Source organism: Sturnira hondurensis, unplaced genomic scaffold, assembly GCF_014824575.4.
Source record: "Sturnira hondurensis isolate 20B ecotype Veracruz unplaced genomic scaffold, ASM1482457v3 Scaffold0006693, whole genome shotgun sequence".
Classification (NCBI taxonomy): Eukaryota; Metazoa; Chordata; class Mammalia; order Chiroptera; family Phyllostomidae; genus Sturnira; species Sturnira hondurensis.
In genome coordinates, this window is record NW_028079324.1 from 1,328,487 (window position 1) to 1,354,240 (window position 25,754).

The 25,754-nt window shown below is 39.8% G+C and overlaps 1 protein-coding gene across 1 annotated transcript in view; it reads right to left on the reverse strand.

Annotated features, from left to right (window-relative positions):
* DMD (dystrophin) overlaps positions 1-25,754 on the reverse strand; it is a 1,607,686-nt gene that overhangs the window by 1,290,892 nt on the left and 291,040 nt on the right. Inside the window, exons 7-8 of the mRNA XM_037050278.1 lie at positions 5,698-5,879; positions 4,354-4,485 (exon numbers count right to left, since the gene is read on the reverse strand). Coding sequence (XP_036906173.1) covers positions 4,354-4,485; positions 5,698-5,879 — 314 coding nt within the window. The remainder of the gene's footprint in view (positions 1-4,353; positions 4,486-5,697; positions 5,880-25,754) is intronic.

A 25,754-nucleotide genomic window follows, 5' to 3' on the forward strand; every position in this document is an offset into this window, starting at 1 on the left:
GTCCACTATTACAGTTGAGACAGCATCTCCTAGCACTGTGCCCCTCCACTCATAACTTTCCTTGAATAGTCCAAGCATCCCCCCGATTCAGGGCTTTTGCACTGTCTGTGTTCTTCCTGATGCGTTTGTCTTCCCTTAGACACTCACATCTATTTCCAGCCTTTACTCAAACTGTACCTTCTGAGTGAGTCCTTCCCTGACAACTCAAACCCAAATGTTAACCTCTGTCTGCATATTCCATTTCCATCTTTTATTTTTCCTTTCTGGTACTCACCACTAAATTTTACTTTACTTAATGCAGATTACATACATATTAATGGAAATGTTATTTTACTTATCTACACTGTTTACCTTAATCATATTATGACTCTCCCAACAGCACACACCCTCCATTAGGGCAAGGATTATTCTGTCTGTTTGTTTATTGATACAGCATTTGGTCCTATAATAATGCCTGGCATATAGTAGGTGAAGTGTTAAATGATCACAAAAATGAATCTGAATCCATGTATGGGTAATCCTATATAGAAGAATCATGGCAGAGAAAATTCAGTATTAGTATAAGGAACAAGAGCTTGGAGTTAGATAAACCTGAACTTGAATCCAGGCTCTGCTACTGACTGGTTAGCCCTTGAATTTTGGATTAAGTTGGCCAATTTGAAAAGGAGACAGAAGTTGCTCTAGGCTGAGAGAACCATAAAAGCTAAGACAGGAAACTGCTTGGCCCTTTAGAGGAAAACAAATGATTTAATTTGGGCGGAGTGAAGAAAACATGAGATAGGCTAGTTTGCAATACCCATGAAAGTATAAATTGTTCATAGATCATGGAGCTTCCTAACGAAATTTAGGAGAGGAGACTTGTTATGAAGGCAGAAGGAAATGAAGAAAATGTTCAGAGTGGTATTATTAAAGCTATTAACAATACAATTTAATCTGCTTCACAGGAGGTTCTAGGCTAGAGATAGTGATATCGCCTGCAATGCTATTTCTGTAATTTAGAAGACAGGTATTGAAGGTATGAATCAGAGGGCGTGTACGAATATCAAGGGGACACAACTCAATAGAGAAATGCTGTGAAGAATTGACTTCATACGTCCCATTACTGAATATGAAATCAATATAGAGACAAAAGAGCATGGCAGACATTTAAGTCTCGATGACCACTGAGTAATGTTCTCATGGGCATGGCAAAGAGGAAAAGCATCAGGTTTGTGAGCAATGAAAAACTCACATGTAGACATCGTAGGTGTGAGAGATGGGTGCAGATCAAGGTCTAGATACATATCAAAGAGCAGACAATGAGTTGGAAACGTGGTTGTAACTCAAGAGATTTGGGAAGTGGTACAGTCAGGGATGCAGAAGAACCTGGTGAGTCTAGAAGCTTTGAGAACAGTCTCAGTCACGGCAGAAAACCTGAGAGCTGAAAAGGTGGCGCTTGATTTAGCGACTCGATATAATTACGTTTTGAATAAATGAACGAATGGGCGAAGCATGGGCTACGGAAGGCGGTAAGTGAAAGAAAGAGGCACAGAACAGGGCGTTCACAGGCTAAGAGGGAGTGGCGTGTCTGCAGAGAGCCAGGCACGTGGGTCTGAGAGGCGACACTGCTTCTGGGCAGGGTAAGGCTCCAGGAGAGGCAGATACGGAAGGTGAAAAGGTGATTGGGGGGTTTGATGTACATTTTGGGAGTAGAATGAGATGCATGATCAAAGTCATAAAAATACAAGTGACGTATAACTACCAAAAGGACTGGGTGGCAGTTAAGGGATGCAATGAGGGAAGGGTAGGGGTTCGCAGCGGACAGTATCACTTCTCGGTAAATTGTTAGAAAAACTCACGTATAGGCAGGGATCACAAGGCAGCTCAGGTGGCTTCACCTGAACAGGTCCACACAACCTTCAATGAGTGCACATCAGATTTTCCAAGTTTCAGTCAAATGGGAATAATTGATATTTCTAAGATATTGGGAATTTTTAAGATAATTAATGGATTGTATTTTCCACACAAGACAGTCATCTGCATGGCTATCTTCCCTATTAGGAAACCTTTGCCGTTCCTTGTAAAGTATTAAATAAACACTGCAATGGAAACCCTCTAAGCACAGAGGAGTCCAACCCGCGGCCCACAGCCTACATGCGGCCCAGGATGGCTCTGAATGCGGCCCAGCACAACATCGTTATTTTACTTAAAACATTATGAGATGGTTGTTTGCTTGTTTCCATTAGTATTTTTGTATTTTAATGTGTGGCCCACGACAACTCTTCTTCTTCCGGTGTAGCCCAGAGATGCCAGAAGGTTGGACACCCCTGACAGAGAAATCCAATTCGATGTGTCTGAAGTTCTTTTGAAGTGGATCGCGGACAACCTGCAGGCGGCTGTACAGGCTCAGCCTCTCTGAGAAATTTTTCAAAATCTTTTTTTTTTAGTAAATAATGAAGATTTAAACTTAATCAAACCTAACTGTGTGTCACATCATCTTCTGACGTACCACGTTCAGAAACAGGCAGAAAATATCACTCCCCGTTCATTGGAATCATGCCTTTTCTTTTCTAAAACAGAACATTGGGTTCATTTCCATAGCTTATGTTAACTGAAACAGATGAAGTGAAGTTGTTGAATATTTTATGCTATCTTATATATTTTGTAGCATTTAGATAAAGGTACAGGGAAAAAACCGAGCTGAGCAAAATTAAGTTCATTTATAATTACTTCATTAAGGAGTCATACCTGAGCAATGCCTTAATGAGGTGGTAATGAGGTAAAAATGTGCTGCCAGAATAGGCACTGGAGAAAACCTTCTGGAAAAGACAGCTCAATAAAGTGATAATGAGGGCGGAAAAACTTATTGCTTTGTCTTGGCTTATGCTCCTTTATTTTAGGATGTGCACCATTATTCTTTCAGTCATGGAGGTTTTGATGGGAAGATGGCTCTAACAAGAGTCTCGAGAGTCCAGGAGAGTAAGGAGGGTAGGGATGGGAAGGAAAAGAAAAGGGAGGATGGCCATGAACTTAAGACGGGCATAAAATAGCACCTCCCACCTCTATAAGGATTACAAGCATTTTATTAGTTCATGTAATGTGGACACACTGCTTATAGGAAACAGCAATGCATGGCAGAATTATATTTGTTTACTGATAATGAGAAAGCATATTAAGTTTCTTGTTCAACTGTATACGATTAGCTTTGTGAAAAACGTGGGTGGGAATTTAACGGAAGATACGGTTGAGTCACACGCTTTTTCTCACCTAATCTCCTTTGTTTAGCTTTCCACGAAAAGTAGCCAAGGATATAGGGCATAACTAAGCTTCACATGTTTCCCTGTGGGAATCTTTCAGGGGCAACAATTTTCAGCCTCATATATCATTTAGCTGTGCCAAATAAATCACTGATTAAATTCAACTACTATCTTAAAATCAACGAGTCTCTAAAAATGTATACTTCCTCGCCAAGAGGTGCAGGTCTATAATTTGTAAATTCCTATTCATAGTAGAGTTTTGATAAAAGTCAGTTCCATAAGAACTTTTCAAATTGTTCTACTCAGCAAAATAAAGTTTTCTCTTCAAAAGAAATTCTAGGAAATCTACCAATTCCAGCCCAGGTCATTTTTATGCTCTGACATATACAAGGCTATAATTTCCTGCATTTGTAGGTTTCCTCCAATGCTGCAATGGTGGGAAACTCCACAGAGAAGATTCCTTGTGTGGAAAGTATTAAAAAGTACATAATACAGGACCCCGTTGCCATGTGATTTTTTTTTTTGTATAAATTCTACCGAGCTTATTATACAAGTTTAAATCAGCCAATTTAAGAGGTTGTGTGATGAAGGTTGCAGTTATATTTTTTTAAATAAAATAGGAATGGGTATTTCTATAGAATGGAAATATAATAAAGGCATCTATAGAGAGTATATATTTCTTTAACATATCCCATATCCAGCAAATCTCTCCAAATAGTTTAATAAATGTCATCCATTTCCCCAATTCTTTCAAAAGTTATATGTATAAACCTTTCCTGAGCTTAATGATTGTTTATAGCCACGAGTAGCCTTTTTAACAGGCAATTACATAATGAAAGTACAAATCACTACCATGAGACTCCACATTCACGAAGAATCCACACATATTAAACCTATGGCACTTCCTCAGGTATATGTCGAATGACTATGTTGTACGCCTGAAACGAATATCTTTTTCTATGTCAAGTGTAACTGAAAATTTGAAAAAATAAGAAAGTAAAAAAAAAAAAACCCTAGAGAAGTCACAATAACAAAAAGGCATCCTGTGTGAGCACCGACTCCTACTGGGGTGCAGAAACTCTTTGGTGGGTAGAGCAGAGAGTAAATGGTGACAGACCTGTGAAGGAACCGGGCTCCGGGTGGGGTCGGAGGTGGCGACATAAGCAGCCTGTGTGTAGGCATAGCTCTTGAACCGAGGCTTAGGAGAAGCGGGAGTTCGTTCATAGCCCTGTGCCAGACTGACCGTGATCTGCAGAAAGCGATTGGGGGAGGGGGTCAGAGAGGAGGAGGAGACATCATTAGTAGCTCTGAAAAGATGGCTTGCCCAGACCTAGAATAACCAACATCAGATGGAAATGGTGAGATGAGAAGTTTAATGGTAAACACCTACAGAGCGCTATTAGGAACGAGTGCACTCCAAGCATCGTGGTATTCAGGGTCGTGTTGGAGGGCAGCTAATCAGGGCACATAGGAGGGTGGGATTTAACCATATGGGTTCCATCCTGACACATCCGGGGCACAAGTAGGGGATGGGGTTCTTCAATCGGGCAGAAACGGGCATCCAAAAGCAATTTCCTCTGAACCCAAAGCAAACACCACCAGAATCCATCGGGTCAATACCCTGGAAAGGACTGAAGCGTATAAACTAAATAGAGCTCAGTAGAGTGAGAAAATTAGGCCTAAGCACTTTCCACGCCTTCAGCAGAAATTTAGCTAACAGCATTTCCATCATTGTTTGTGTCAGAAAAATACAAGAAAACACCCCGAACATCCACCGCTAGGAACCAGAATAAGTCATGTAATGGGAGAATCCCACGGGATTCTGTACGATAATACAATAAAAATCTCTCTCCTATGTAGTCTCCATTTAATTTTTACTTAAAACATTTAAACTAATTTATCTGAGCAAAAATGTGACCTGGAGCAATCAAAATGTGCTAATACATCAACAGGTTACCACTAAAAATAAGAAAGTATTATTCACTAGAGTACTTGCCTTCATTCTTGCTCTAATTCTTTGCTTTCTGCTCTAGTTGAGGAAAAATTCAATGTGTATATGAGCCTATCTTTTATTTAATTTTACACAATGAAAATAAAATATATGCTGTGTTCCATATTCACATAATATCATGCCTATCAATAGCAGAGTATTTTAACAATGCTCTTTGAAAACAATATTATAGTCCCTGACATCAGATAAAGTGTTAAAAGTTTAGTTAGTCTCTCCCTTTCTCCCCCCCTCTCTCTCTATATATATATACACACACACACACATATTATGCTATGTATACAGATAATACATTTGTGTGTACATATAAACACACTATGCCGTGTATATGTATGTGTGTGTATATATCCATAAATATAATAGGTTTCTATACCAGTATGTGTATGTATATGCGGAAAAATGCACATAAAAGAGAAAACATCTTTGACGTTAGTTGCCCTTTCGACACTTTACCTGTTGAGAATAGTGCATTTGGTGATGTAACTGAAAATGCTCTTCTCTGGTAACTCTGGATGGCCTGGGCAACATCTCCACTTCCTGGATGGCTTCCAGGCTCACTTGTTGAGGCAAAACTTGAAAGAGTGATGTGATGTACATTAAGATGGACTTCTTATCTGGGTAAGTGGTAGCAACATCTGTAAGCACATTAACAGCACACATCAAATGTTGGTTTCTATATTTGCATCTCTAAAAGGGGAATGAACAAATCAATGTTACAGGAAGAAGACGGATTAATGAGCACTCGATTGTCCATGAATATCCTCCAGAGACTAATTAGAACATGCTAATCAGGCCCAAAATGCCCTTCCGATTCAGCAAACCAATGAGATGAGCCCTGAAGTTCATTTCTTTTCCTCGCTCACATAAAAACTTCATTCCAAAAGACTTTCTCCGAAGTCAAATGGCCAGGCTAGCCCATCTCAGAGAGCGGTTCTCATTGGATAAGAAACAAAAATAAGAGATTACATCTCCCTTTCCGTGGAAAGTAATATTAACATATCAATTTAAATGGTGCATTGGTTGGTAATTAAGCAATTACACAAAAGAGCTTAAATGCTTTGGCTCCCAGTAAAGAAAGCTTACCCCTCCTAATGAAATTTGTGCTGGTTAAGAATGTAAAGGGCAAAATATATCTCTGTGTTGAAATGAACCCCGTATTTTCACAATAAAAATAAAACAAAACAATTACATACCATATGTAGAATGATTTGTAATATTCCTTAAGTATATTAAAAATACTTGTTTACACTACGGCTCATCTGTTAAGGCCAGATGCCGCTTGTCTCCTCAGGCTACAGATATAAATTTAAAAGTCCTTCATAGAAAGTTGATCTGACATTGTGTCCTTTGCCACATCCAGGGAATGAAAGAAACCTAGCATTTAAAGTCCATAATAATTTGTAATAACACACACAGTAAGTGGAAGCTCCTTCAAAAGGTCCTTTTGCTACTTGGCATTACAATTTATCCACTGAGCTCATTCCAGGGAACCAAGATGCAAAAATAATCCTTTATGTGAAGTGTATCATTAATCCTGGAAGTGCTAAAACATAAATCCTAGTAGGAGGCCCAGTCAACTTTACAGCAATATGCCAGGAGTTTTTCCTGCCATAAATTTAGCTTAGCTTAGCCAGCATTAAAAAAATCTGTCTTAAATTAAATGTGTATATTGTGGACAGGTATTCTGATTCTGAGTAAAAAGTTTCAAGTCCAACAGCATAAGAGGAGGTTGAAGAGTCACCTAGTCTATCCCTTCATGAGTAGCTGGAACATGATTAATCAGAACAACTATTTTTAAAGAGTTATTATATAGGAGGAAAAAGTTAACTAATGTTCCTTGGTCTGCTTCTATCCATAGTATAATAAAGTACTTCTCAATTTTTAATGTGCACATGAATCACCTGGGGACTTTTTTGTAAAAAACCAGAATCGGATTCAATAGGTCAGGGATGGAGCCCGAGGCTCTGCACTTCCAACAAGCCCCTAGGTGATGCTGAAGCTGAGAGCTCGAAGACTGCACTTTGAGTGATAGGGTCAAAACAATTACAGAGAAGCAGGCTCTTATACCATCTACGACTTCACTGTCTCATTCGTTTTTTTCAAAAGACACTTCCTGGACACTTAAATGTAGAAGGCTGGGAAGCACAAAGTTAGACACGTTCTCTGGTCCTTATTCTAATTCAATTACTAACCAACAGAGCGGGAAGGTATGTTTTTGCAAGCGTTTTTATGGGACAGCTAAACACTACTTTGTGCAGGAGAGTTGCCTTTCTAAAGAAGTCTCAGGAACTCAGCTTTGTAATTCTGAAGCCTAAACTCTCCCTTTCATGCTTTCATGTGATCATTGTTTTCCAAGTGCCCATTGTCCAGTGGATACTGTACTCCACCATAGTCTGAAACTGCAGAAAGGTTTCTGCCTTGTCACTACTAGCTGGTCAGTTTTATGGGCGATGAACATAATTTAGAATTCTGTTTTTCCTTGCATTAAATAAAACCGTGCTGGGAGAAAGGCACCGAATTAGAGAAGGTTGATCCAAGACTATTTACTGCTATATGATACACAGGCCTGTGTCTATGCTCAGCTTCAAATAGATACCGTGACTATAAAAATAAAGGTAAAAGTAGGTCAAACATTATTTATATTGCCCTAAGCAAAAGTCTAAAATTATAATACATTGTAACTGCATAAAACACCTTGTGCATGAAAGCAGATAGTCATAAATATCAATCATTGCAACACATAGGCACTGTTTGACCACACTGACATTTTCACCCCAATTTATTACCACCCTAACTCTGAGGCTTTGTGGAATTCAGCTGTAGCAATAGGTAGAATCCAATATTTTTTATTTAAAAAAAGATTTTAGACATTCTAAAAGATATTAAAGTTCTTGAATACATATTTACAAAATATTTTGAGACATTATCCAGGAGATTAACAAGACAGAGAATGCATGGACTCTTCTCACAATCTGGACTAATAAGTAATGAAGAAGAAAAGTACAAGATAACTGCATTGCTGAGCAGAATGTAAAATGTGTTTCTCCTATTGATACAATTAGCGCTTTAGCATGTTCAGAAAAAGGAAGAAATTATATATTATTGGGGTACCAGAAAGTTCTTTACGAATAGGAAACCCAAATCAGTACGTACAGAATGTCATTAGCTGGAAAGTTTTTAAAAAATGACAAAAGGTTTTGCAGGCAGTGGAGAAGCATGAGCCAAAGAGCAGAGGTTCGGGCAGATTAGAGCTGGCCCCCTGGATGTCTTAGCCGCAAAGAGGAAGAGAGTGAATAATAAGATAACGGGAAGATCGCGTGTGGAACATTGAGAGATCATTGACAGCGAAGTGAAAAATTTGGCCTTAGTTCAGTAGGTTGGAGAGTAACTACTTTTGAGCAAGAATGTGACACCATTAAATTTTTTGGAAAGTGAAACTGTTGAGTGTGGAACGGATTCACGGAGGAAAATAGCAGGCCGGGACCCAATCTAGACAGGAAGTGCTGGAGAACTGCGAACAGGCTGTGTCATGAAAACAAGGGCAGGCATGGCAGAAAGGCCAAACGAGGCCCAACACGCCTTCATTTAATTTTCAAATCACTCCAAAGTCTTTGGAAGCACTCATATACAAATTGTGTCCTAAGTCCTGAGTGTACAAAGATGGACAAATTGAGGATAAAATGGAGGAAGAGGAGGAGGATAGAGGGGGGAAAAAAACCCTGCTTGTTCTGTAGCCATGGGAATAAGTAGCCACCAACATGGCTTTCAATCTCATTGAATCAATTAACAAGGACCTGCCTACATGGCCTTGATCACGCTTCCCCAAAGGCAACCCCTCCCTTCTGAGAGTCTGCCAGTCAGGAGGGAATTCTCTCCAATGAACAAAATTGTGAATGCACACCTGTTAGCATCAAAACAGCACCAGGTAGGTGTAACTGGTAGAGTTAGACCTCAGTTCGGCAACCGCTGTACTTGAGTTCTGGCTCAAAATAATTCAGAGCCAAGATTGAAATGCGAGCAAAAGTCGAAGGGGTAGAAGAGGTGAGTCGTGGAAGGAGTGAGCCAGCTGGGCTGTGTGGGCTCAGGAAACTAGTTACAGAGGCAAAAGAAGGGCCCTTGGAGCTTAGGAAAAAGAAAGGCAGAGAGAATGCACCTGGGGGAAGGAAAGGGGAGGGAGGCGCAGGTGGGCTCCAGAGAGAGCGAACACATGCTGGGTCCCTCTATTGCCAGAGTTTGTATCTACTCCCTAAAGGTGGGGGTCTTAGGGGAGGTCCCGGGTGAGGATCTCAGTGGAACACTCATCAGCTTTTCAGTGTGTCTTTTCTGGGTCATGGTCTCTACCGACTGGTTGGTGGCAAGGCAGGGGTCATGAGTCATCAAAGCCTGGCCTTGCTGCTTTTCTGGGCCTGCAGCCGAAACACAACAGAGGCCTCGACGACAGTACCTCTAGTTTGACCAAAACTCTTGATTCTGTGGTCAGCAGACCGAAGGCTTTGTTGGTAAGATTACTGCATACTGATCAGAACTTCATTGTCCTGATATCTTAACACTTAAGCCAGTAGTTGTGCAAGGGCCCGTATGGGAGCTGTGTGGGGCTGTTATTCTCCAGCCCCCCTGTTTCTCCTCTGAGGGGGTCTACCACATGACTAGCTGTAGGGAACCAATTTGTCTTGGTCTGGCAAATGTGACTCAGCTCTGTATGTGAGGTGGTGGGCAGGAGCCAGACCTTCAAACCGAGTTTTCCCATGGGAATCAGGGCTAGAAAATGCATACAGACTGTTACGGCTTGCTCTAGCTAAAACTCCATCACCCTGGTCTAAAACAACAAATGTGTATTGTCTATCTTCAAGGTCATATCCAAGGCCTGTATGAGTTCTCCCAAGGACAGAGGTAATCAGCTCACCACCATTCCCCTCTGCATATGTTATTTTTATTTCCTTGATTGTACCTAAAATGTAGACAATAATATTCTATGTAATAGATAATAAATCCTTCTTTGATGTAAGACCTGAGAAAAACAATAAAAGCCTGTCTAGGCAAGGGTCGGAGCGCTCTCCTCTTGAGGGAGTGGCCTTGCCGTCCCCTTCTTCTCCACAGGATTGCTGTCACCTGTGCATTTATTTTCTCTTTCAGTCACAACAGGCGGACTCTGCTGGCCAGAGTCTGCCACAACTCGTGACATGCTAGGGGAGGAAAGGTCACCCTGGGAGCGAGGTCCACCCTGCAACTGTCCATTGCTAGGCACCTGGCTGCTTTCTGCCCTGGTGACATTCCATACTTGGCCTGTGTTTCTGCCCTGCTTGTACCTGTCTGCCTACTACAAACCCATTAACCATGGTCTCACCTGAGCAACCAACCATGCTTCTAAAAGTGACATCAACCTATGACTCTGAACATTCACACATCTCATGCCCTCTGGGTTTCCCCCCAAACCTAAGAATGCTCTATTTTAAGAGACTGAAGTTGACCGGCATAATCTCCTCCTATTTAAGTAAGCAATAATCTTAGCTTTGTGTTTGCATTTCCAATATGGAGTAGTAGTTTCATCATTTGATAACATCCAAGGGATGAAATTCACTTGTAAATTTAAACTTACTAATGGGGATTTATTAGAGGAAAGTGTGATGCAGTGAAAGAACTAGCAATCCTCAACCTAAAAGTGTGGGGTTTTGAAAATCTGTACCTAAATCTTTATAACCATAAAGGAATCTCTTTAACATCATTTACTTCTCTTTTCATATCTGTGAAACAAAAATCAAAGTCCTGATCTCACCATGGTGTTGTGAAGGTCAAATGCAATAATAAGGTTTAGAAAAGACTGTAGATTTTATTAAACCTTGATATTGTTGCTATCTTACAGCTTTTCTTCTTTGTATTATTAATAAAAAAATAGATGTAGTGGTAACAGAACATTAATACTATCAACAGGAAGCTAGAAGAAACTGCTTGGGATGAAAGGCCATCCATCATTTATTACAGACTTGCAAAACAATTTTCCTATCATAGAATATGCTTAGCCTTTGTTATATTATGAGTATTCAGTGGGTGAGCCACACAACACATAATGATGAACTGTTCATTACACTAGGAATCAAAAGAAATTTCATGACTTGGGGGTACCTCTCACTTTTGGTAATTGTACCAAGGCTGGGACTCAGTGAGCCGAAACACTTGTTAAAAATCTGAATAAAGGGGCCCTGGCTGGTATAGCTCAGTGGATTGAGCACAAGCCTGCGACCCAGGGTATCGCGGTTCGATTCCCAGTCAGGGCACATGCCTGGGTTGCCGACTGGGACCCCAGTTGGGGGTTCTTGAGAGGTAACCACACATCGATGTTTCTCTCCCTCTCTTTCTCCCTCCCTTCTTCTCTCCTCTAAAAATAAATAAATAAAATCTTTAAAAATAATAAAAAATAAATAAAATGTAAGAAGTGAAAGTGGCTATATCCCCAAAATGAGAACTTACCATTACATGAAACTAATCTTTGTACTGGCACCCTACTATATTATAGGTTCGTTGCCACAAAAGTTTAAATTAGTAATGTCTGATCTAGCCTATAAAGCCCTCTGAAAATGTTGAGAAATCATAAAACTGCTAGAATATATTGTTTTATGAATAATGACACTGATTCTGATGGGTGTTTCTAAGGCAGTCAGAATTTCGATAGTAAAGGTTATAGTGGAACAAATAAAATCATTTAGTGAAATCGCATTGTCTTTCAAACGAAGAGACCGAAGGTCACAGCGGTTTGGTGGCCAATTCCAAAGCTAGTCAGAACCAGAACTGGAAGCCAGTCAAGTGCATCATACTTCTCAGCACCTTACCTTCCTCCTCTCAGAGAAGGCTATCTGAGTGCATTTTGAAAACTGAGAATGTCAAAGCCATTATCCAAATGGGGACCCTGTGGTCCAGGGGGTTCCATGACCAACTATTATCTATGTTCTCTGTTATAGCAGATTTTTCTATAACTAATAACTGAGGTATGACAAGAATAAAAATGCAACTTCAGTAGTAATCAAAGAAATGCAAACTGAATAATGATGTGGGTTCTTAATTACATTCTTTTGCTTAGTGAATTATCAAACAATGATAAAAGGATAACAATCAATGTGGTAGAGGCTTCAGTGATTTGGCCAAACTCCTACGCTGCTAGAAGAATTACCAGTTAGTTCTAAATTTGTGGAAACTATTTTGGCAATGTCTACTAAAGCCTTAAAAATAGCATATTTGATGACCCAGTAATTTTGCTTCTAGGAAGTTACCATAAGGAAATACTCAGGAATTTAAATAAAGATGTATATAATTTATGTGACATTTAAGCGCTACTCACAATACCAAAAAGTTATTTATCATACAAATGAAAAAAAAGGGAAGAATGCAGACCATTCCAAATGGCTTAATATTTAGACAATAGAAATGATGGCACGCAAGTACATAATTGTATATGAAGATTACAAAGCCATTCAAAATGTTGCTTTTGAAGAATGCTTGACAATATCTGAAAATAAATTCTTTACAATGTAACGACAAAAGAGCAGAATGGAGCCCTGGCTGGTGTGGTTCAGTGGACTGAGTGCTGGCTGGAGAACCGAAAGGTCACTGGTTCGATTCCCAGTTAGAGCACATGCCTGGGTTGCAGACCAGATCCCCAGTTAGGGGCATGCAAGAGGCAGCTGATGGATGTATTTCTTGCACATAGATGTTTTTCTCCCTTTCTTTGTCCCTCCCTTCCCCTCTCTCTAAAAATAAATAAAATCCTTAAAAAAAAAAGAGCAGGATGGTATAATTTTGGTAGGATATAATAATTTTATGGAAAACACTACAGAAACGTACTTCAGGAGATTAGTAAAATGAGTATGCCAGTGAGATTAAAAATCATTTTCTTGTTTTCCTTTGCTCTATCTATATTTCTCACACTCTGTATTCAGCACTAAGTAATTTTATAATCAGATTATATAGTCCGTCATAATAAAAATATCTGTAAAGGTAGAAAAGAAACAATAGAAATAACGTTACACAGTTTTCTTTCAGTACGCCCCTACTGCAAAAAAAAAAGAAAATTCAATGCAAATGAGTTTGTTGGGAAACTGGAGCCTTCAAACAAAACCATTCTTATCTTGGGCAATCAAGCTCCAGAAAGTCTGATTAGCCAGCTGCCAGGCGCAGCCTTGAAACACCTCTGGGAAATCTAAACCAGAAGCTCCACTGTCTAAACTTCAGGTCAGTTTGTGGCCAAGACAAAGGCAGGAATTGAAATACTGAGTCACAATGCATATCATGTATGATCAGAAAAATGCTGGATTTCAGAGATAACACCTGCATCGATGTGCAACGAAAGTTTGGTCAGCAAAGTTTGGTCAGCCCTTTATTGAAAAAATTAAAAAGAATGTCATTAAAAAACCATGAGCAGAATAGTCCTGGATCATTTCCCACAGAATGTGTATTAGAAACAAAGACAATAAAGACAGGCAAATTCCCTGTTTGTAAGAGAAGGGGAAATGGGTGAACGGGGAAGCAGAGACTTGCACTCACAAACCAGACATGGTCAGATAGCTGTAAATAGGAAAATGTGAACGCGTCCACGTAGACATAAAAAAAAACCTCGTTTTTCCTAAAATAAACAAATACAGATGTGAAATCCTCATGAATCTCATGAATTGCTGGAAGCAAACCGGATTATCATTTGAGGTTTACAAATGACGAAATTATGCATCGGCTCTCTAAGCACTAGAGTTTGTAAACTGCAGGCAATATCATAGCAATGGCCTAATTCATTAAAGCATTAGATTGTTGTTTTCAATTTTGAGATGTTTCATCCAGCACTACAGTCTACATCTATGCATTTTTCATTTACAGTTACACATTGGATACAGAGGCTTCCAGTAAAAAATAACTTGCACAGCTCCCTTCAAGTTCAATTCTTTAATGTTCTACAAGACATGCTCTGCCTACCCTCAGTTAAGTGCCTGTTAATTAAGCCATTCCATAATTTTAGCATTTAATTCACAGATCCAACTTGCTTTGATCTTCCAATAACAATGCTTCTCATTAAAGGACTATAAAATATAGTAATGAAAATACTTTTTATTATAAAGATGATTCAGTTTCATGGCAAGATTAATTATAAAAACAATGGCTCTTATTGATCCACAAGAAACACTAAACAATTTTACGTTGTAAATATCCAATTATTCCAGTCAAGATGCCTATGGTGTAGATAGCAGAAAACTGTAACTGTCAGCGTGATACAAGTAGAAAATAGTGCTAAAAATACATAATGCTTACCTAGAGCCTAACAGAGAAAAACAAAAACAAAGCAGGCGCTTACAGGAGACTTCGGATACCCTAACGACTAGTTCAACTCTCTGGCCATTAACTAAACAAGGTCAAGTGTATGTATGCAAAGAGACACCATGCATTCAATCCAATAAACAAATAAAGGTAATGTTAAGGATTCTGAAAAGTATCAGATTGACAACATGAGACACTGAAAATCTAGTTAACAAACATTGATGGAGTTACTATTTGTGCCGGGCTGTGTCCTAGTCTGTGAGAATACAGAGGTAAATAAATGAACCTAGGTAGCTGTTCTCATGCAGCTTTGATATTAATAGGGAAATAAAATTACAAATAGATAATTTCAAAATGCTCAGTTCACCATGTGCTAATCTACCCCATTCATCTAGTTCAGGGGTGTCAAACTCATTTTCACCGGGGGCCACATCAGCCTTGCGGTTCCCTTCAAAGGGCCAAATGTCATTTTAGGACTGTATAACTGTTAACTCCTTAACAGTTAAGCAAGAGCTCGGCGCTACCGCCGGGTAGAAACAGCGTGCTGGGCCGGATAAAACAAGGTGGAGGGCCATATTCAGCCCGTGGGCCTGTGTTTGCCACCTGCGATCTAGGATTTTTTTTTTTTTTTTTTTGCTTCACTGTATAAAAAATTGTCTCCACCAATGCAGTATCTTTGCTAGGCTTTGTTTTGGAGGGTTTTTTTGGAGGCGGGGATTAAATAGGAGTAGTGTTCATACCAAACATTCTCATAGTGCCTGAAAACAAACGCACAGAGAAGTCTGTGGGTAAAAGTCAATTAAATGAAAACTCTCCACCAATTCTGACTTCACAAGTTTCAAATACATTGAAAGATTTTTTTAACCAAATACCAAATGTCTTCTGTGTGCAGGAACCCAAGTGAAGTGTTCTATGTTTACATTTCTAATTTCAAAATGCAACTAATTTGCAACATTCTCTTGTCCAGACACTCACTGAATTTGTAGCCCATTAAAATATATTTCTTGCCCTGGCTGGTGTAGCTCAGTGGATTGAGCGCGGGTCTTCGAACCACACAATCGCGGTTCAATTCCCAGTCAGGGCACATGCCTGGGTTGCAGGCCAGTTCCCGGTTCCCGGCAGGGGACGCACGAGAGGCAACCATACACTGATATTTCTCTCTCTCTCTCTCTCTCCTTCCCTTCCCCTCTAAGATAAATAAATAAAATCTTTAAATATATATATATATATTTCTTTTTCAAAACTATCCCGGGCCATTTTAAAACCTCCAAACAACTTCACCGTACATGTTCCCTATACGCAGAAGAACAGAAACAAGCTTGACCTAACAAATAGCAGTTAGCCCGTCCGTGTGGGAGCCTTGATAGAGAAACATTTGTACTTTCTTACAATTCTCTCTACAGGCTTATTGTGGGAAGGAGCATTGGCGTTGCCATTTCAGAGGGAAGTATTTGGGCTGGGTGACATTTAACTCTGCTTTTGTAATTGTCACCTGCTGTTTTTGCGCTTTGCTTTTGATCTAACCAAATTGGCTTTTTCACCCTACTGCTAGAAAAAGCGCCGTATGTTTTCTAAGTAACCCCGCACCATGTCTCCTCTACTACTACAAAATATTCTATTTCTAGCCCTTCATCCTCTACAGAGATAGACGTGACCGCTGATAAACAATGAAGTCAGAATGGAGATGCTCATTTCGTTTGTTAATTATGGTGCTTTCCTGTATGCTTTGGGATTGGGAAATGTCCCTGACGCTGAAAGGCCTGCCCAAGGTACATCTCTCAACAATATGAGCTTAAGGCAGGAACTGTGTATAAGAACAATTGTTTTTATATCAAATATTATCAAAATGTATCTCTTTCCATATCAAAGACCTTAACCTGTTGAATCAGACATAACTTCAGTAAATCATGGCTCTGCCCCTTATAGGTAAGAGATTGTGATAAAATCAGTGTTTCTGTGGTCCAGTTTTTATCTGTAAACTGAGTCATTTTAATATCCCACAAATAGCTAGTGATGGCACATGACAGAGAAAATGAAGACACAGACTAAATGCTCAATATATAGCATCTATTATTTGGCATGGTTGTTTCCAACTGGCGAGTGCTTACAATCTGTGAGTTTGCCTACATTTATACATTCATCAAATATCTGTGGGCTGCCCAACATGTATAAGAGATGGCATCAATTCACTAGAGAAAGAATCATTTTTGTAATTAGAATGGCTCCATCTCCTAATGCCTACGGTAGAAACTGGTGGGCGACGGGGCAATCCTGGAGGCAAACCACACAGATGGGAACCTCTCAGGCATTCATAAATAAATATTCACAAATAAAACATTATGGGAGAGCGATGCTGGCATCACGTTAGATATGATGGGTGGCATCACGGCAGCGCCGGGGGCCATCGGCAACATCAGAAGGATGGCTGTAGTGTTTAGTGAGACGGCATGACAAACAAACCTCACAAACTAACTGCAAGGTAACGGATGGCAGAAGAGGTTTCCGTGAAGTAATCCCCATTTCTGCAGTATTTTACATGAAAAGTACACACAGTAGCCAAAGAGCATGGAGTTCCTAAGTGTAGTTTCTAAGCCTCATAAGAGGCAGCCTGATGAAGCACACAGACAAACGGGGCAAACTTGAATGCATTTTTCAAGTTACATAGACACATTCTGCTTTTGACAGTACTATTAACATTTCATTGGGGTATGGGTTGGGGGTTTGTAACTTCCACCAATGTAACTGGGGGTTCCCAATTTAATTATACACACAAATCAATGATAAATAGCTTTTCATGTGAAAATTGTAAATTAGAACCTCACAAAAGTGAAAATAATCAAATATGAGACAATGATGGAGAAAGGTACAAGTGGAAAAGGGGAATAAGCATCATAAATCACGAAATAAGAAAATATGGACAGAATGGGGAAAAAGTCACTTTTTATACAAGAAAGTAGAATGAATGATGTTAAAAAGCATAGAACATAGCTCAAGTGGTTAATTTTCACGAAAATTTTACATATGCTCAATAAGAACAGAGGATATTATGTTGAACAGAATTTGATGTGTTTATGTGTGCTGAAAAATACTGCGTAAATGGAAGTGTAAGGCAAAACAGAGAACATGGTTAAGTCAGACATGCATGTGGAATCTACAGAACAAACTAACCGAAATGAAGTAAGAACAGGCTCATAGTTACAGAGAACAAACTGATAGTTGACAGAGGGGAGAGGGCTCAGGGGACTGGGAGAAAAAGGTGAAGGAACGAAGTACAGATTGGTAGTTACGGAACAGTAAGAGGGATGCAGATGACAGCACAGGGAAGAAGAGTCAATGATATTGTAATAACTATGAATGGAGCCACGTGGGCGCATGGAAATATCCAGGGGACCACTCTGTAAAGTACAGGATTTTCTAAGCACTGTGTGGTACATCTGAAACTAATACAGAATAATATTGAATGTCAACTGTAATTGACAAATTAAACAATGAAAGAACACGGTAACTTGCGAGAGAGAACTGGGTCATTTTTCCATGATCCTATGTACAGTGTCTGGATCTTAACTATCAAAAAAAAACACCCAACTCCATCTTGCCACCACTAATCACATCTATTGACACCCATACCATCCACGTGTTCTTCCTTCCTCTTACAATCAAAGTGTCCCCATTCCAATTGCGGAAACTCTGTCTACTTGTACGTTTCCTTTGTTCTCTACTGAATCATCAATCTCCCCCCAGCCCACAAACGCACTTTCTTAACTTGAAAGCCAAGACAAATTTTAAAAAACATGGGTAGTGCAGGGGTTCAGAAGGAGTCACCTCAAAATGTGCTTCTGGGTTTAAGTAGATTGTTTTCAGCTAAAAGCAACCGAGACCCCGTGGGCTCTAGAAAAACTCCTGTTCCCCCTTAACTACTGAGAAGAATCTGAATTAGGGACCTTGGCCAGAATAAGAGGTTACCAGAGATAACCTTTTTTGACCTATCTGTGGGGCAAGGCAAACTTCTTATTGTCCTGTTTCCCTTAACGACCTTCCTCCCCTCTGAAGCCCCAAGGTGTGTTATGTCATCCTGAGTTCAGAACGTCATACAGACCTCATTTTCCCCTTCTGTCTCTGACTCTCTCATGGGTGGGGGGTTCCCATACATAATATGTATGTAATCAAATTTGGTCCTTTGTTCTTGTTACTCCATCTCATGTCTACTTGAGTATTAGGCCAGTTCAAAGAACCTCCATGCCACGGGATCCAACCCCTACAGCACAGTGCGACACTGGTTCTCCAGAAGAAAAACAGAAACAAAGAAACAAGCAGAACAGCTACAACAAAATCCCTGATGGACACAAATTAATGATATATAATCACTGTGTGGCATTTGCCAATTTCCATGGGGTTAATCCTCCCATCATGGATGATTTCAAGTTACCAATAGTTTAACATGTTGGAATAATTCCTATATGTTGAGCAATCTGCTCTCATGAACCTGTGTGATCTCGCTCCACTACACCACAGTACGGCCTAAGGGGTGCTTGTTTTGCCAGGCTCTTCCGTTTCTCTGTTCTCTTCACAACAAAACATCTCAAAGGTTTCAGCTGTGCTCTTTGTACTTACTTTCCTAGCCCCGCCCCCTTCACTCAACTCATTCACTCAGTGTCAGTATACGCCAGTCGCTGTTCCAGACACTGGGAATGCCCCTACCTTCGTGGAGTTTAGATTGTAGTACACACATAAACAATAAATGAAAACAAATCCTCAGGCTCTCGGATTTCATGCGCTATAGAGAATAACAAAATGAGTAGGGAATGAGTGGAGTCAATATTTGAGAGAGGATGAGCTTAGAAGGCTTGTTGGAATACCAGACCAGAGCATCGGTGTGGGCCCCTCTGCTCCATCAATAGCTCCACATTGCCAAGATAATGAATGCTTTTCTATCTCCACCTCACTCTGTAGCTCCCAGTAGTCCTCTTTCATTCTTTTTTTAAAAAAAATTATTTATTTATCTTTAGAAGGGAAGGGAAGGAGAGAAGGAGAGAAACATCAATGTATGGTTGCCTCTCATGTGTCCCCTGCTGGGAACTGGCCTGACACCCAGGCATGTGCCCTGACTGGGAATCGAACCACGATTGTGTGGTTCGCAGGCCCGGGCTCAATCCACTGAGCTACACCAGCCAGGGCAATCCTCTTTCATTCTTAAACTGCCTGAGTTTTGGGGATTCTTTACCACTATCGTTTTCAGGTTTTATACCTATCTAGCCACGGTTCCTCGGGATCTGTTTCTGGCCCAACTTATTTAAATGATATGATATTTTGGAAAGACTTAGAGGTTAGATTGAGCTCTTCCCTGGCTACGCTTAGTCTTGCCTAGGGCAATATCATCCAGTTTTCCCTCCCTTCCTCCCTCTCTCTCTCTTCAATAATGCCTATATTCTAATGATTCCCAAATACCTATCTCCAGCTGAGACCTCTCCCCTCAGAAGATGCTTCAGATTTGTTATGTACAAAATTAGACTCTTAGTTCCCTTCAAAACCATTAGTCTCCTGATTAATCACCACCATCTTCGAATGTGGCAACGACATTCTTGCATTGGGTGGGGCTGTAAACTTTGGAACTGTCCTTGATTTTCCTCTTTTCTGTATTACCTCATTTGATTCATTAACAAGCCTTGCCTTTTCTGCCTCTAAAAGAAACATATGCACTCACTTGTCTTTGAGTTCGCCATTACCATTCACCCAAACCATGCCCCCTGCCTTCTGGGACCATCACATTCACATCCTAGCTGTCTTCATGCCTTTCCATCCATTCTGTAAGCTAGAATCACCTTTTTAACGGAAATTAAATCACCACATCCTCATACTTACAACCTTTCCAAAGCTTCTCATTTCTTTAGAATAAGTCGAAACTATTTCCATGCCCTATGAGGTACGACCGGCCCCAGTCCTGCACACTTAGCTAATGGCCATCTAATAGCCTCTCTCTTTCTCGCCCACTACCTTTCAGATATATTGGCCTTGCTTTATGATCTGAAATAACACAAGCCCTTTTATACCTCTTGGTTTTTGCACTTGTTATTCTCGTTACGTGTTAACATTTTCCCCATCATTTTGCACTTTTGGTTCATGCTCATCCGTTAGGTTTCAGCTCATATGGCATCTCCTCAGAGATGCATTTCGTGAAAAACCTATTTCAAAAAGCCAACTCCCTTTCCTATTATTCCACACGGACTAACGTCCTTTATGCCATTTATCACAAACTCTAATTATTGTGTTTATTTCTTCATCCATTTCCTCTTATTCGTTGCTCTGCAATAATATAAGGACTACACGGGGCAGGAACTTTCTCCAAACTGTTTTGCCGTGTACCGACACAAATAGGAGGTACTCAGGCTTTGCTAAATTAATAAATAAACGAACGAACAGACAATCATGGCTACAGGGAATAAAGTTTCACTTTAGTGAAGTGAAATACAGAATAAGACTTAGGTTGAAAACTGAGAACTGGCTGAAGGGCAAGAAGGCACTAGAACAAGAAGCAGGCAGTATTCACCTCCCTCCAAAATGATGTTAAAGAGATCCAGTTCGATATTTCATTACTTGTCATCGAGCATCAATTATATACAAGGAATTCGATTATGTTTTCTCATGTACCCTTCAACACTCTCTTATGATTTAAGAATTTTGCCCAAGGTCCTATAACTAGTAAATGATAGTCCGGTTTAAAGAGGAAAAAGAACCCTGAGTTCACGTCTGGATTCTCTCCTTTTGTGTTACTGAACAGGTTCAAACCAACTGAGCCTCGGCTTCCTCCTGGGTCACAAAAGTTTTTCTTAAAGTATTGATTATATTCTCACAAATAGGACCTCATTTGCATAACCACTTGAGCTTTAGGAAATGGTCCAATTTTTTAAATGGTGGGAAAAGAAGCCTTCATTCCTAAATTAGAGAGCATTACCAGGTTAATTAAGAAGCCTGTGAGTGATGATGGCAAAGTTAGTACGTTTTTAATTCAGTACGTTTTAACTGAAAATACCAAGCTAACCCTCAAGGCCTGGGGAAACTCATTGTTCCTATGATTTGGCATAGACTCTACAAAATAGCACAGTGCTCTTCACCGAATAGATGCTCAAAAATTATTGATTGTATCGACAGAAACATTTATCCAAGTCCTCTCTGAAATTCCTGAAAACGTGGATGGAGCAGATTTCTTGGAAATTTTGTGCTAAATGCCCGAAGACAGGGTATGCTGGCAGATTCAAGCAAGTGAAAGCCTGACCATCTCACTGAAGCTATGACTAATGGGGTCCGGAACCTGCTGCATGATTACAATTCTAGGAGCAGTTGTTTAAAAGGAGCTATGCAAATGAGAAAGGGCTTTGGTTAAGAAACAGAAAAATTAGGCACAAGGAACACATCTATAAACAATGAATACAGTCACCTGCATAACTACTATGTGCATATGGGTCTTATTTGAAAAGCAATCCCATTTGTTATTTTAAAACACCTTCTCTCTCTTTCCTAATGGCTGGACTATGGTTAAAACTAATGCGCTAAATATTGTAAGAGCTAAGTTTCGTGAGGCAGCTTCTGGTTCCTCTGGGTTCTCAAATTTCGGCTTTTCTCCAATGGTTTTCTTTCAGGTTCAATGCTGCTAACGAGGGTCTGGCCCTCCTAATGACTGTAAGCCCCAAGCTTGGTATAGCCAGCTCAGCTACCCTATCCCGCAAAGCCTGTCTCATCACCCACAACTCTGGACCCTATTCAGGCTCTGGCCTTAGGCTGACCCAATGGGCCCCATTTCCAACTCATCCCACGATGAGGAGCCTGTTCCAGGAAAAGAAACGTCACCCTCAGAGGAAATAAGTCAGACTGATTTCTTGGCTCCAAGAATTAATCTTTTAGTTCTCCCAGATTTTTTTTCCTTTATTAGTTTGAATGTCATCTTTCACGTTTAAACATTTTTATCACCAAAGAAATACATCTTTATTATAGTGGAAAATTAAAACAGAGTATACAAACTGAATAATGAAAATACCCTACATCTCTATACTTCAATCCTGTTATCTAGAGATAAAACTGCTTAGAAAGAGCTGTGTTGTCTGTATTCACCCATCCATCTATCCATCAGTCCATTTAGCCATCCATTTATCTATGCATCTGCCTGTCTGTATAATGAGATCAAACTACATACACAATACCTAGATTAGAATTTACATTCTTATATACCTTTGAGGGCTATGCCCAGCTAGTATACATTCGAAGTCCTGTTCTAGAACTCACTGGCTCTATATAATTCTAAATAAGAAATCTAATTGCTTCACATCTCCATCTACAAAATGGGGTTAAGGCTTTTGGAAGACTTACCCTAAATGTAAGTACTTAGAAAAATGCCTATCGAAAAGTGGGCTTTCAGCAAAATTCAGCTTAAAATGTATGTACATAGATACATACAATTTAGACTTTGACAATTATTTTTAATAATGTATGCAATCATTCATTGATTTATTTACTCTACAACTGTTTGCTGTGCACCTACCATAGGCCAAAGACTATGCTAGGCACTGTTGTTATAACAGTGAGCAAAAGTTAAAACAAACACAAGCAGACCTGGAGTCTCACTGTACAGAGCCTGTAGCCCAATGGTGGAGATACACCTGCCTATGGGATAAAACTGGAAGCCCGGAGAACAATGCTGCAATGAGCATCCTCATGTATTGGTCTTAGATAAGTATGACTATTCCTATAGTTCTAATTCCTAAATGTGAAGTCTGAGGGTGAAAGACATGTACATCTCCATGTTTTAAAAGCTAACTCAAAGTTTTCTACTGAAAATTTTCCAACTTGTTCTTCCACCAGGGGAGGAAATACAGGCCTCTTTCCATGAATCCTCATCATCATGGGATATGGCACTTTGCATATCTTTAATTATTAGCAGGGACACATGCAGTGTCGGTATAAAATAATGTCTTGACTATGACCATGCATTGACATTTATACTAACTTTGGAATTACGCTGACAACCACACATTTCCTCCCCTTGGTGCGATTTATGTTCAGTGTGTTCACCCCACACATCTCGGCCCTTCACCACTTGCACCCCAGGGGACTGACCCTTTCACACTGCATCTCCTAGGGCCATTGGCTGGTGGGGTTCCAGCTGCATGATGCCAGTGGAAAGGACCAGCTGGAGATGCAAAGGTAGGGAAGGAGATGGCTGCGCGTATTTTTCCTCCAGTTTCCCTGTCTCAGAGCTCCGTCTTGTAGTAGTTGGTTCCTTCCAACAGCTACATTTCCCTGCACACTGTTCTCCCTCCAGCACTGCAGCTCTCACTGGACTCCACTTACCTCCACTCATTCTGTTTGTTCCCTTTCCCCTTAAGTCCTGTGGAGAGCGCATGCTTCTGACTGGGGATCCTCTGTGGGTCACTCATTGGCTCCTCTTTGTTTAAAATAGCATACCTCTGTAAATAATTCTCTTCAGTTATCTGAGGTGAATTCCATTTCTTGCTGAGATTCTGTTATACCTTCTAAAGTGAGAGATAGTCCTGGTTGGCGTGGCTCAGTAGACTGAGTGCCAGCCTGTGAACCAAAAGGTCACTGGTTCGATTTCCACTCAGGGCACATGCCTGGGTTGTGGGCCAGGTCCCCAGTAGGGGGCGAGTAAGAGGCAATCACACATTGATGTTTCTCTCCCTCTTTTTCTCCCTCCCTTCCCCTCTCTCTAAAAATAAATGAAATCTTAAATAAATAAAATCTTTAAAAGAAAATTAAAATGATAGATGATAGTTATATATATATACATAATAGTGTAACTATACCTTGATTAAAATTACTTTAATGTACAGATTAACTTAGAGAAAACTAGCATTTTCTTCATGTATGTTCTTCTTTTCCTCATATTTTTATTTATGTACCGATAATTCAAATTTAAACTTTCTCCAAACAATCCTTACACTTTCCTGTGTAATTTACTCAAGAAATCTACAAACTGTGTACATATTCTGAGTAGGATTTTTTAATTTCTTTATGTTTTCTAATTGTTACTGTGCTTTTAAATATGGAGCGAATTACACTGCTTTCAAATGACAATACTTTAGTCCATCATTTCAAAAAATATACCTCATTGTTTCTTTTTCATTGTCATATAATGTTTTCTCGGTTCTCCAGAACAATACTGAACAATAACAGCAATGAGGAATATCCTTGAATTGCTTATAATCCAATTCTTCTAGGATGTCAAGATAAGGAAGATTCCTGTTTTCCTGTATTTGCAAGTACTTTTCTTAGGACTTGGTAATAAATGTTCATAAATGCCACTGGATATATTATTTCTTTTTTTTTTAAAGATTTTACTCATTTATCTTTAGAGGGGAGGGGAAGGAGAGAAGGAGAGAAATATCAATGTATGGTTGCCTCTTGTTCGTCCCCTGATGGGAACTGGCCTGCAACCCAGGCATGTGCTCTGACTGGGAATCGAACCATGATCAATCGTGTGGTTCGCAGGCCTGTGCTCAGTCCACTGAGCCATACCAGCCAGGGCTTATTTATTTTTTTAATGGAAGGATTGACTAGTTACATTTGCCTGACCTTCTACAAGAAGAGGGAGAACAAAGATAAAATGCTACTATTTACTGTTTTCCACTTTGTTTTTAATTTCATTACTAACATGATTCCACATAAGCTTATCAAGGGAAAGCTCTGAATTTCATTCCTTTAAAAACTTTGCCTTGCCCTGGCTGGTGTGGCTCAGTGGATTGAGCTCAGGCCTGAGAACCAAAGGGTCACCGCTTCAATTCCCAGTCAGGGCACATGCCTGGGTTGTGGGTCAGGTCCCCAGTAGGGGGCGCTCGAGAGGAAACCCATGGATGTTTCTCTCCCTCTCTCCTTCCCTTCCTCTCTCTATAAATAAATATTTAAAAAAAATAAATAAAAGCTTTGCCTTAATTCTCTTATAAATGTATAGCAAATATTAAAACTTCACTTTTAGCATATAACTTCTCTAGCAAAAAAGGTTTTTATTCTCATTTAGACTGAAGTGTAAATGATTAATAACATTCCGTGTTTAAAGTGTTTCATTTAAACAAAATTAATCTTTAATTGATGCATCTCTGGATGGGGAAAGAGGCTATATCCCTGATAGAATAATAATTCGATTCATTTACTTACATAAGTAGTCAACTGGAGAAGGTAGAAAGGAAGCTAATTTATAATCTCTAACTATAACT